The sequence below is a fragment of the Nycticebus coucang genome, chromosome 4 (assembly GCF_027406575.1).
Source record: "Nycticebus coucang isolate mNycCou1 chromosome 4, mNycCou1.pri, whole genome shotgun sequence".
Lineage (NCBI taxonomy): Eukaryota > Metazoa > Chordata > Mammalia > Primates > Lorisidae > Nycticebus > Nycticebus coucang.
Genome location: NC_069783.1, coordinates 40,445,332 through 40,458,183, shown reverse-complemented (window position 1 = coordinate 40,458,183; position 12,852 = coordinate 40,445,332). Strand labels below are relative to the sequence as shown.

At 55.5% G+C, this 12,852-nt stretch overlaps 1 protein-coding gene across 1 annotated transcript; it reads right to left on the bottom strand.

Moving 5' to 3' along the window:
* Positions 1–1,594: 1,594 nt before the first annotated feature.
* On the bottom strand, positions 1,595–11,467 carry PKDCC (protein kinase domain containing, cytoplasmic). Its single transcript, XM_053588212.1, has 7 exons — positions 10,648–11,467; positions 6,542–6,664; positions 5,693–5,964; positions 5,051–5,130; positions 4,735–4,842; positions 2,699–2,872; positions 1,595–2,485 (listed from the first exon to the last, which is right to left on the bottom strand). Exons 1-7 carry the CDS (start codon positions 11,284–11,286, stop codon positions 2,400–2,402), a joined length of 1,482 nt encoding a protein of 493 aa, XP_053444187.1. The 5' UTR covers positions 11,287–11,467; the 3' UTR covers positions 1,595–2,399.
* Between the last annotated feature and the right edge of the window lie 1,385 nt (positions 11,468–12,852).

Sequence of the window (12,852 nt, the reverse complement as noted above, 5' to 3'; positions counted from 1 at the left end):
GGGCACGCACTGACTGAAGGCTGGATTTAAATGCTTACTCAATTACTTGGCAGTTGTGACCCATGCTTCAGTTTTCAGGTCTGTAAAATTGGAATAATTGTACTTTGCCAAGGCCAGAGCTTGGCCCTCCCCTTTGCATCTCTCCCGGAGCCTGTAAGCCCCTTGTCCAGAAACCTCTTGAAGCCTGGAAGATGTGCTTAGTTCATCTTCAGCCTTCTTCTTCCCCACTGAGTCATGCACTTCCCAGGCCCTGTGACCCTTTTTGCCCATTACAACTGGGTCTTTGTGTCTTTCTGGACTGCACAGACCTCACAGACCTTCTGCCCCAGCCCTCTGCCCTCAGGTTCCCATCAGTCCTGGCACTTTGGTCCCCAAGTGGTGATGGGGTTCCTCCTGTCCTCAGACCCCACAGGCTGGAGGGCAGTGGGAGAGTGACAGTGTCACACCTAACACTGGATGGCACCGAGTGGGCTAGGTGTGCCACAGCAAGAGAGTTCAGCTGGGCAAAGCTGAGGAGAGTTTCTCCTCAGAAGCAGGAGGTCCGAGGGTAATGTGGGTGGGCAGGATTTGGCTGGGTTGAGTCATGGCATGAGGCTCCGTGGAGGCCTTGACTTTCCCATCCACCCACAATCACCAAGCCCAGACACCAGAGGCAAGATGTGTGGTGTGTGCGGTGGCAAAGGTGGTGGTGAGCTGTAGCCCTGAAGTTCAGGACAGCATCCATGGTGAGGACTCCAGAGCACGTATCAGCTCCTTGATCAGTGAGAACTATAAAGACATCTTGTATATGAGAAATGACACCAGTCACATCTGTTGAGGAGAAATCAGATCCTGGACTATAGTTGTTCTTTTCAAAGCCCTAAAAGGTTTGTGCACTTTGAGAATATTCTAGAAGTAGAATGGTATACAGGAGAGGGGATGTGGATTTCAGGTTGAAACACTGTAGATTCATGTTGGGGCTCTCCCTGGCCTCAGTGTGTGATCTTGAACCCCAGGGCTTTGCTTTCGCTCTGGACTGGACCATACACTCCTGCTAGACCCTCCCTCCTAAAATCCAGAAGTTGGGGGCTGGTCATTCCATTGACCCATCTTTCTCCCTAGTCTCCTTGTATTTCTTGCTCAGAGAAAGGCTCTGACAGAGAATAGTGCCCATGACCCTGCAGTGGGCAGTGGTGATGGTGGTGAGGTCCAAGCCCCATGTGGAGGCAACGCTGATCCACCTGGAGTTTGCTTGAGGTTCCCCAAGACTCCTTCCTGAGCTATTTCTCCACCTATAAACTGAGGTGGCTATTCCACAACAAGGGTATCATTCCTTTGGGTTAGGGTTTCACATGTAAGAAGCCAATTATGTGTAAAAATGAAAATGCCTTTCACTGGGGGGAAAGGCAGTGCCCAGGTCCAGACATGATATGGAGGGCCAAGCAGCAAGACGCATGGCCTAGGAGCAGGGCCTGAAAACACACTTTGGTTACTTCAGTGTTTGCTGCTGAGATTTCACTCATCATCCCCATGACACACACATACTCATAAACATACACCAAAGATGACTGAGGACCATTAAGTCATTGCCCAAGAAACTGTGGCTGGATAAGACTTTTTGCTGTGAAACGTCATTTTATTAACTGATTTTTTTTTTTTTTAACAAAAATAAACAATTTAATGAACAAGAAGTACAAAAGCTTCTGGATATACAAACTCCAGGAGGGGGGAAGAGCCTGGTTTTGGCTGCTTTGTGGCTTTCACTGAAAGCAAATGAGGCCGAAAGGCCCCAGCCCCACCCCCACCCCAGGTCCTGGCTCAAACCGCAGCCTGCTCCTCCTCCCCAGTCTTGGCTCACATGGAGGTGCCGCCTCTGCCCCACCCCTGGGCTGGCTTGGGAGCGCCCCCTGTAGGGAGGCCAGAGGCAGCCTCTCCAGGTACAGAATCACCTACACCCTGGAACATCTCCAGGCTGCATCTCTTATCCAGAGATGAGCTGAGAGGACACTGCGTGTCAGATTGTCCCCATGCGGCCCCCCGCCTGCCATGGCATGAGCAGCAGCAGCAGCAGAAGCAGGGCTTTGGCTACATTCTCACACTTGGAAAACAGTGATGGGCTGCCCATGGAATTGGCCCAGGGAGGGGCACAGTCCCTACTGGGAAGACTAGCCTGAGCCTTACTAGCAGCCCAGAGGGTTAGAGAGGCCCCTGTGATTCCTGGCCTGGGAACCAGCGGTCCCATCCCTAGGCTGGTAAACTCACATTTTAACATTTCGCATTATTGCACGTTTGTCTGGGATGTTAGCCTTAGCTGCAGGGGTTCCCAGCTGACACGCAGCACTGCTAGCGTAAGTCACTCCCTCCACAGGCAAGCCCAGCTGGTGAGGACAGCCAGCTAGTCAGCTGAGCCTCGAGATGGGTCAGCCAGAGGCTTTCACGTATGTGGTCTTGTTGGGATCAGGGACCACTTGGCTCCATCCAGTCTTGAAAAAGACCAGCTGCCGACCTGGGGGCAGAGGTGAGGGGTAACAGGACTGGATGTTTCTCTCCGTAGAGGTGGGGCCATTCTCCCTAATTCCACTGCCTTGAGGATACATTCTTCTCTATCCTCACCTTAGCTTCCCTTCTGCCTTTTGATGGAGGCCTACTACCTGTCAACCTCCTTCCCTCTGCAGAAGTCCAGCCACCTCCCTCAGGATAGCTTCTCCCACTGGCTCACCTGTCCAGGTGGTCTGGTTGGTGACCACAAAGGCTTGGCACTGGGCATGGCTCTCACAGATGTCCACAGCCTCAGCCAGATTGAACACAGAAAGGAGGCAGCTACCATGATGGTAAGACGGCCAGCATCGGTAGTCCTCCCGGGGGATGGTGTTGTCTGGGATGCGTTGGTACTCTGTGGGTCAGGGATTGAGCAAAATGAGAACTGTGTAAGCTCTGGGATGAGGGGCTTCAAAGCCCTGTCCCCCAGCATGGAATGAAGGTGGCCACTGCTGTTGAAACTAGGCTGATCACCAATAAAGGCAAAGCACAGACTCAGTTTTTAGGGGATACACAGTTCATAAGCCTAAGGAGATGCCATCTTGGCAGCAGCGTAACAGTGGTTACGGCGTACACCACATACATTGAGGCTGGCGGGTTCTAAACAACAATGACAACTGCAGCAAAAAATAGCTGGATGTTATGGCAGGCACCTGTAGTCCCAGCTACTTGGAAGGCTAAGGCAAGAGAATTGCTTAAGCCCAAGAGTTTGAGGTTGCTGTGAGCTGTGACGGCACAGCTCTCTACCAAGGGCTACATAGTAAGTCTCTGTCTCAAAAAAAAAAAAAAAAAAAATCTAAGGAGATGCAGCTGGTTTGGGCAGCCTAGGATGGCTGGTGCATACATGGGATGGACACACACACACACACACACAGAGCCACCAGCTGTCCAGGCTAACTGCTGAGGTCAAAACATTTTAGATAGATCCAGGCTTCTCAAACTTCAATGTGCATGTGAATCGTCAAGGCATCTTCTTCAAATACAGATTCTGATTTAGTAGGTCTAGGGTGGGACCTGAGACTCTGCATTTCTAACTACCTTCCAATGTGGTGTGCAGACTTTGAGTAGCAAGGGTTCGAAGCATCCCTCATTCATACTTTTTCCTGACATTGGGGCGAGAGGTTAGGCAAGCTCCTCAGATTGGCTGTGGGGGACAGACAGGGAGTTTTGTAGTAAAAAGGCATGCAATGAGCTAAAAGGCAAAAATTCCATAGCTAGAGTGGAGAGAGGCTGCAGGAAAAATCTGAGATCTCCTCATTACATAGGGAGAGCCTCTGAGGCTCTGAAAACCCATAGCCAGGAAGCTGCCTGGCTGTAGGCCTCTTGTTCACCCCAGTCTTTCCCACTGCTTGGGGAGTCCCAGCTCTGGACTGATAATGCAGAAGCCCTGAGCCTCTGGCCACCCCGCCCTCCTGTCTCCTTCTCCTACTAGGGACTAGACCAAAGTCCAGGGCTGGCTGTGATTTATAGCCTCATAAACTGCGTCCTCAGGGACAGAGCCAGCCATTGTTCACCTCGTTAAACTTTATTTACAGGGCTAACGAGGGCTCCCCCACCCCTAAGACTGGTCAGAGCTCCTTGAATATGGAGGCTGCCCACCCCTACCCCCTGCCAACCACAGCTACACCCTAGGGCTTCAGCAGAGGGACCGCAGCCTATAACCAGTAGCTAGAATTCTCTCCCTGCCCTGGGGTTTCTTGGCTGGTTTTAGCATGGAGCCCCCCCCTCTACCTCCAGCCGCCCTCCTAGCCCTGGGAGGCTAGAGGAAGGGAAGCAAACATATATTGTGTTCCAGCTGGGTCATAGGAACTGCTCTAATTGCTTTCACACATTTCACCTGGCGTTTAATCTCCATAAGAATTTTGTGAGGTGGGTCATATTGAACCCAATTTGCAGGTGAGGAAAGCGAGGTTCAAGGGGCAATTTGCTCAAAGTCACACAGCCAGTGTGACTGGAGCTATCCAGAGGAGGCTTGTCAGTGCCCACCTGTCAGTTCAAGGCAGAATTATAGTTGTTCTAGCTCAGCTAGAGATGGGACCGCACAGTGAATGCTGAACAGTCAGTGGTCTCTGCATTACTCCATGTGAGCCCTTATAGTGGCCTTTGGAAATGAGGGCCTCCAGAATGAGGGTAAGCCAGTTGGCCCAATTGTGGAGTCACTCACCCTCCACCTGCTCCCCACCTCCCCAGTCCTTGGTCCCTGCTAGGGCTCCTCACCAGTGCTGCTGCTGGTCGTGGAGTTCTGCAGATACTGGCCGCTCCGGTACAGGTGCAGCACCGTCTCCAGCTGGGTCAGGGTTTCGTCCACTCCCCAGGTAAGCTCTCCTGTAGAGAGCAGTGAGGCTAAGACAGGATGCCTGGGCTTCTATTCCTCCTCTAAGTAGGTAGGCAACTGCTTCCCCCTCTCCCACTCTGGAGCCTGGGCCCAGATGACTGATGGGGTGAGGAGGGTGACTTGCTTGGTCATTATTGTCCCCATTCCTGCTGAGGAAGTAGCAGGTGATGGGAAGCAGATGGGCCCTAGAGAGCTCACCTGTGGCATTGACAATGCTGTCCAGCAGAGGCCGTAGTGAGGGAGGGGCACTGTGGGGCAGGAGGTATGTGAAGAAAAACCTGTGGCAGAGAGATACCAGGGGCTCAGGGCTCTGCCTTCCTCTACCCTAACTCAGCCAGAGAGTCTGATTTTCAGGCCTGGCAACAAGGCATACTCCAGACAGACTCAGGAAAGGGACACGTGCTAAGTCTACAGCTAATTTCATACCAAACTGAAACTTGACACCTGTCTTCCCCATCCTTCCCCTGCACTTGCCCATCTCACAGCCCAACATTATCCCCTGACTGACCCCCAGTGTCAGAGCAGCCCCATGCCTCAGCCTGATGAAGGAGCTTTCCAGAGGTCAAGGGCCAGGGTGGGAAGTGGAAATGCCAGCACCACCAGCCCTAGGCTTTATTTTAAGAAGCCTCCAGCTGCCACCCCCCAACCCAGATTCTCCTTGGAGCTATTTTTAGCCTCACCATCAAAAGCCTGAATTTCCCTTCTAGACCGAGTGGAAGCCTTTCCCCGCCCCATGACTCTATTGGCCGAGGCTCCTGGACCCCACGCTGGCTCTCTCCCTGCCACGCTCTCCTGGGCCCATTGTCCCTCACGGAGATCCTGAGTGGGGGTGGAGGTCACCTGTAGGCATTGTAGAGGTTCCGCTTCTCGTTCATGCCCTCACACCAGCCCTGGGCTGAGCAGGGCAGGGTGAAGTTCCTGGCCGGAAACTCGAGGATGCAGTCGGCACTGCTCGCACATGGTGTCTCCTCCACCCGTGCATCATCCAGGTCTGTCACCTTTAGCTCCCCATCCACCAGCACAAACTGTCGAGGGCGGAAGTCCAGCAGAGTGACCGAGCCCAATGGGGAGTGTGCCAGGTGGTGAAGGAGGCGACTCAGACTCAGGCAGATCTGAGGGCAGACACAAAGACTGCTGACTGCTGCTGTCCAGGGTGGAGGCCTGTGGAGTGCCCCACTTTGGGGCTTTGCTCTTAGTGGAGGGGTTGGCCTTTCTTTTCTTGGCCCCAGTGCCAGGAGCCTTAGGGAGAAGGCCAGTGATATTTGATTAACCCTTAGCTAGTATGACCCTGCAAATAATATGGGGTGGATAGGAAACTGCAGTAGGGGGTCTGGAGATAATGAATTCATTCCCTGAAGCTGTCTCAAGTGTGGTTTTGGTTCAGTATATGCAGGGAGGATCAAGATGATCTTAAGGTTTTTTTCTAGTCCTAGGACACCGGCCCTTCTGAAGCAGGCTAAGTGTCTGTGAGTGTTTATGTGTGTCAGGGGAGGGGTGAGGAGAACACAAGTGCAGAGTGTCAGGGTCTTGCTTCCTTTTTTAACCCTTTGGCTGATGGCCGAGTCAGCCTGTGTTCCTTCCTCCCCCTCCCTCGGCTGGGGAGGAGCTGAAGCTGCTCTGGAGGGCTGACCTTCTAAGGGAGAACCATCCCAGCACAGAGCCCAGGGCTGAGCCCTCCTCCCCACTCACTCGGAATCGATCCTCCCAGGATGTCTGCAGCAGCTGGATCATTTCCACAGGGGCGCCCAGCTCCGTGATGGTGGTCAGGGTGTCTGGTATGTCCTCACTATCCTGGTAGCAGTAGCCATACAGCTGGGGGAAGCCCAGGGTAGGTCATTAGGTCACAGGGTGGGGGCAGGGACAGAGAGGGGTTGGACTGTCAGATGCTCCCTCCTTCTGTTCCCCACAATCCTTAGGCCTCTGCCTTAGCTCAGGCCAGCAAAGAATAGGAGCATTGCCTGGGAAGCCTGCCCTTTCTTCCCTACAGTCAGAGTTCCTGCCGGCCATATCAGCCCCTCACCTCTTGCCACTCAGATCAATGGGCAAGGTCTGGCCACCATGTGTTAATCATGTGCCAGGCTCTACGCTAAATGTTCTATATGTGTAACTCCATTCTTGTAATAACCCCAATGGGCACTGTGTGTACTATTATTATCTTCAATTATAGGTGAGAAAACTCAGAGAGGTTAAGCTGCTTGCATAAAGTAACACAGCTAATAAACACAGGAGCTAGAATTTGAATTGAGGCCACTTGATTTCCACAACCTGATTCCTACCAGGAATACTGTTTGCCAACACATAAGCCAGCAAATGATTATTATGCATCCTCCCCTACGCCAATCCTTGTCTATTCCTCAACATTTCCACTTTCTGGCAGCTTCACTTTTTCTCTGCTTGGGTCTTGTGGGAGGATGAGCAAGCTCCCTCAAGATTGGTACAGGTGTTGATAAGACAAAGTAAGGGGTACATTTCTGGGCATTCTTTGCATATGTGGTGGGTGATGTGTGTCAAGGGGGTGGTGGTGAGTGATGACTCTAAGGCAGGATCCGTTCTTTGGGGCCATGGTCACAAGGGACTGCCACTCCATAACATCTGGTGGAGGGGCTTGGTGCTGCCCAGCTGATCAGGGACTTCCAGGAAGCACAGCCTGACTTTGTCACGACCATCTAAACCAGCATCCGGGCTCTCAACATACTCTAGAGCAGTTAAAAGGTTCAGATGGTGCTCAAAATAACTAGCACCCTCTGTGGTAGAAACACAAAGGCTAAGTTGTGGCTAGACTGGGGAGAGAGGAAGCTACATGGGGGAGAGCTGGGGGGCACTGAGTCCGCGGCTGCCTTCATGCCATCACTCACGCTATACCCAGCACCACTCCAGGCGGCACGTGCCCTCTTCCCATCCCAGGAGCGCCCCTTCGCTCCCCCTCCGTGGAGCCAGGCACCCCAACCTACTCTTGGGCTGTGACTTGGGGGGCTGGATCAGTCCCTGGTACCCTGCTCTCCTTCTCCACACCCATATCAGTCCAGGAAGGCCTCAGACCCTGGTGGGGTGGGAGGAAGGTAAGGGAGCAGCCCTGCGGCCTGGTTCTCATTTTCTTGCCTAGAGTCTGAGCCTTTGTGGGAACTTCTGAAGGTTATTAAACACCCAGAGGTCGTTAAATGCGCTGTTAACGAGGTATTAATCAATACCCCTCAGGAAAAAATAAAAAGACACCATTAACCACCTCCCCCCCCCCCCCCCCCCCCGGAAGCGTGTGGCTGAGTATTTCAGTTGCATCTTTTGTTCCTTTGAGAGAAGAAATATCCTCTAGTGGGGCCAGAATCTGAGCCCAAGCAGGTCTGGGGGCCCATCTGAGGAGTGGGGGGAGGGAAGACCCTGTGCCCTTTGACCTGGGCTATAGAGGCATCTGTCATGTGAGGGAGTGTGTGTGCGTGTGTGTGTCAGGGTGGGCTGGGGAGAGGGGCACAGAAGGAGAGAAAGATTTCATCCAGGCAGTCCCCAATGATCACAGAGCAGGACCTGCTATCCTGGGCTGCTCAGAGCCTGGCAAGGGGCCTGGGATAGTCTGTGTCACACTAGGGACTCTAGAAACTTTCTTTAGGTCATCCCCAGTTCAGCAGTCAAATGGTTTTGAAAGATTAAATGATTAAGAGGTCTTAAAACAACATTATTTCTAGTTCCCTGCACACCCACACTGAAACCTCCTGAGCAGGAAGACCCCGCCACAGGCTTCTCTGCCAGCAGAAAAGGCAGTGCTGAGGAGGCCAGAAGGCTTGGGGGCCAAGGATGAGTGAGGGAGACTCACCCCCAAAGCAATCCCTAAATTCACATTAATGGACCCTGCTTTTCACTTTTCTCAGGCACCAAGAACCTGGGACCCTCTCTATCTTAGCAACCCTTGTGCCCTAGGGCAGCTAACTTCACTCTCTGACTCTACAAGAATCGCACAGTCAACCCCAGACAGAACCAGTCTTGGTTTGGTGAGAGAATAGGTGAAAACTACTCAGCTGTAATTATTTTCTTTGGTACCTTTAGAATTGGGCTGGGGGCCTGACATTACAGGGAGGACTATGCTGTGATATATGTGGGTGGGATTGGCCGCATGCTCCTCAGAAAGTTTGGGTGGGGTTAGTGAGAGAGGGAGAAGTGCCTCAAGAGATAGGAAGGCACCTCATACATCAAACCTGTCTAAAGGCAGGGGGCTTGAGTCCATCTTAATGTCCTGCTAAGTCACCCAAGACCTCTCTATCCCCTCAGAATCTGGCTGACACCCCAGGGTTTTCAGAAAGTTCCCAAGAGCTCCTAGGAAGTGGAGAGAACAAGATCCACCCAGTTAGAATGGCCACGTAACCAGCTGCTCATTCCCTGAAGCTCCTGACAGTGTCAGCCACACAGCCAGGCATAACCACATACAACTGTGGGCTCTGTTGACCTTGTGAGACCAGATTAGGGTCCAGGACCCTGTCATAAATGTCTGACCAGGGTGGGAGTGTCGTGCCAGAGATTGGGAGCCAGCAGGAGTATAAATAACTTTCTGGCCTGCTTCTCCTATTTGGCAATGTTCAACTGTCCCTCTAGGCCTGGGGGCCCATCTCACTCCTAAGAAGAGGAGGGAGGGACTCCTGGATTACCAGTCAGTTCTGCAGCGTGCAGAAAGGCTAGTTTTAGTGGGCTGGGAGGTGGAAGCTATGGGCAAGGTTCATTCGTTGGGGAGTCTGCTCACACCCTGTGTTCACTGGGCCAAAAGAAGTCAGGGATTCTCCTCTCTGTCTGCTCAGACATGTGCAAAGGGAACAGTTTGTTTAAGTTTATTAAAAGGATTTGTTCTGTAAAATTTGGATTCAGTCAAAAGGCCTCACTCAAGTATCCAGAAGGCCACATGTGGCTCCAAGGACACAGGTTCCCCAGCTCTGAATCCCAGGATGGAGACTTGGGAGAGAGGAAGTGGGATGTGTTAGGGTTGTGCTGGCCTGAGAGGCCCAATTGAAGTCTGGCTTGCAGGGGTTGGAGGAGGGGGGTCACGGTGGGCATCTTACTTCCCCCACCAGCCCCCCAGTGAACAGAGCAGGCAGAGTCCCATTGAGTAGGAACTTGGGCTTCTGGCTTTCTCAGGTTTCCAGCCTCTTAGCCATACAGGCTCACATTTAGACCTTCAAGCCTTTGGTCCACCAAGCTAAGGCCCTGCAGCTTCCTTGTGACTGAAGGGCACTCCTTAAGGCCCGGGGAACTCCAAGGTCATTTCTAGGAAGGGCTGTGCATTTTCTAGCCTATTCCCCAGTCCCCTTCCTGTGCCTTCTGGGTGGGGCTGGGGGTAGGGGTCTTTCTGAGAATTAAGCTTGACACCTGCCTCAACCTCACTGCTGTCCAACTCCATCTTCAAGTCACTGGAAGTTGGAAGAAGGGTTCGGATTCTACCAACAAAGGGGATCCTGTCGCTGCAGTTGGGATTCTGACTCAGGTGCCTCGGCTTGGGGTCATTTTGACTTGGAGTAATATCCCCGGTGTTCAACACCCTAGGTTCCAGCCAGGAGCAGGGTCCTGTGTCTTATTAGACTTCCCTATCCCCTGAATTTGGGGACCTAATGTTCTGTCCTGGCTTTAAGGGATGTGAGGAAACTGAGAAGCCCAAGTCCCTTGGTAAAGGGACGCCCACCCACGAGTGGGAGGCAGGGTGGTGCAGTGGGAAGCGCCACGGTCCGAGTTCTGCGCCTAGCTTAGCGGCGCGGCACAGTCATCGGTACTCCGTTTCTTTATCTCCCAGCCAGCATCCTCACCCTCGCACCCCATCCTCATACCTGCAGCACGTTGGGGTGCCGCAGCCGCTGCAGCAGCACCATCTCCTTGAGCAGCTTGTGGGCCGCCAGACGATAGCAGCCCCTCCGTACCCCGAACTCGCGCACGCAGCTACCCAAATCGTGGCCGCTGAAGTCCACAGCCTTGAGCGCCACCGCGGCGCCGCCGGGCAGGCGGACCCGGTACACGGCCTTGGTGTAGCCTGAGCCCACGTACTGCGCTCCGGACACGTTGCGGAGAGCGGCGCAGCCCAGGCGCGGGCCCGGGCCAGGGGAGCCCGGGCCGGGAGCCGGGGGCCAGCCTGGGACGCCGTCGGGCAGGGGCCGGGCCCGCGGGGGCCGGGGACGCTGCAGGCCCGGCCCGCCCGGAGCCAGGTCCATCAGGCGCCGCCGCTCCGGCCGGCCGGCTCCGTGCCCGGGTCCCCCGCGGGAATAGCGCTGCACCTCCTCGTAGCGCGCCCGGATCTGCCGGGCCAGCTCCCCACGGCCCCCGCGACGGCTCGGGCTCGGGGCGGGCGACGGTCCAGGGGACTGGCCTGGCCGCGGGGGCTCCGAGCCCGGAGCGAAGAGCACGTTGAGTACGGAGCCCAGCAGGAAGGAGGCGCAGAAACCCACGGCCACGGCTGCCCGCCGGCGCCGCATCGCTCCCCTCCCCCCGGCCGGCCGGCCAACCCCGCGCGGCTCCCCGGCCCCAGCCCGGGGCGGCTCAGGCTCCGAGGCGGCTCCTCTCTGCGCCCCGCCGGTCCCCTGCCCAGCCCGCGCGCATGGCCCCGGCGGCCCCGACCTCGGCCCCTCGCGGGCGACACATCGGCCTGACACTTGCTCCCTCCCGCCCTGCCCCCGCCGCTTATAAGGCCCGGAGCCGCCCCCGCCCCCGCCCCTCCGCCTCCGCCTCCGCCTCCCAGCTCCCGGCCCGAGCCCGTCCTCGGCGCCGCCCCCTCCGGCCGCTCGGCCCGGCCTTCCCCGCTGACTGACAGCGGGACCTCCTCCCGCGGCCGTACCGGCCTGGGAAGCGGCGCGGAGGCGGCTCCGGCCCTGCCCAGCCGGCGGCTCCCCAAGCTTCGGCCGGGAGCGGGGGAGGGGGCGGCGGCGGGTCCAATACAAGGGCGGATAACGGGGCCAGGGCGGCCGGATAACGGAACTGGGAGGCGGATAACGGAGCTGGCCGGGCGAGGTGGGGGGAAAATAAAGGGGCGAGGCCGCGGGAAACGGGCTCCGGAGGGGACAAGCAGCTGGGTCCAGAGTGCAGGGATCGGTTCAATCCCGGAGGTCCCTCCGTGCAACACGGGGCTTCGGGGCGCTCTGGGAGCTGGGAAGGCGCATGGGTCTCTCCTCTCGGGGGTGGGGCTGAAGGTGGAGGCTCCTCGCCCAGTCTCGGATTTGGGGCTGGGGTGACCAGGAGGGTGGAATGGGGAGGCGGGCACAAGCCGGCTAGCACCTGCGAGCGCGCGTGGGACGCGAGCTCTGGGCGTAGAGGAGTAATTGTGAGGTTTTGGGAGATGCTCTGTTCTATTCTAGCCACCAGGTCTTTTCAGATTTTTGAGTTTTCTTGTCCCTGAAGCCGAAAAATCTAGCCGGGGCGTCCCCTCACCCCCATTCCCAGGATCCTTGGGGGACTGTCATCAGGGTCCGTAGCAGATCACGAAATACATGCGTGCTAGTGGTTTGTGCCCACGGACATCCCGTCCGTGAAGTGTGTGCATTGGTGTGATCTGAAGGGCGCCATGTATCCCAAGCAGAGTGTACTGGGTGTGTAAGTTGGTGCTGACACCACCAGAACTTCTGGCCCCTCCTCCTCCCTCCCTGATTGCATCATTAGTGCTAATTGAGGGGCTTTCAAACGCCAGTGCATTAGCTGTTTGGAGCGAGCTCTCCCCTCCTGGGAGAGATAAGCCGCCGGCCCTCCCCCCCACAGCTCTCCATTTCCCTACAGCTCTGAAACTGTCCACCGAGATCCTCTCACCTTCCAGGACACCTTCCTGCCTCCCTGTGGGGCAGGTTAATCTCTCTCTTCCCCGCAGTGTCTGGCATTGGCTGGGGTGGGGTTAGGGTGGAGGAGAACGATCCAGAGCCTCCTTTCTGAGGGAGTATCCAAGGAAGGGAGACTTTTCTTGAAGAGGTCTGGAGTTCTTACGGAATGCAGGGTCTCTGTGATGAGAAAGGGGACCGGTATTTCTGCCCAGTTCTTTTGGAAATGGAAGGGTAGAG

Excerpts from the sequence above, each read along its gene's own strand:
- PKDCC (XM_053588212.1), bottom strand. The coding sequence starts at position 11,286 with ATGCGGCGCCGGCGGGCAGCCGTGGCCGTGGGTTTCTGCGCCTCCTTC. Across the intron at positions 6,665-10,647 it reads GGCACCCCAACGTGCTGCAG|CTGTATGGCTACTGCTACCA; the intron begins GTATGAGGATGG and ends GGCTTCCCCCAG. Across the intron at positions 5,965-6,541 it reads CCTGGGAGGATCGATTCCGA|ATCTGCCTGAGTCTGAGTCG; the intron begins GTGAGTGGGGAG and ends GTCTGCCCTCAG.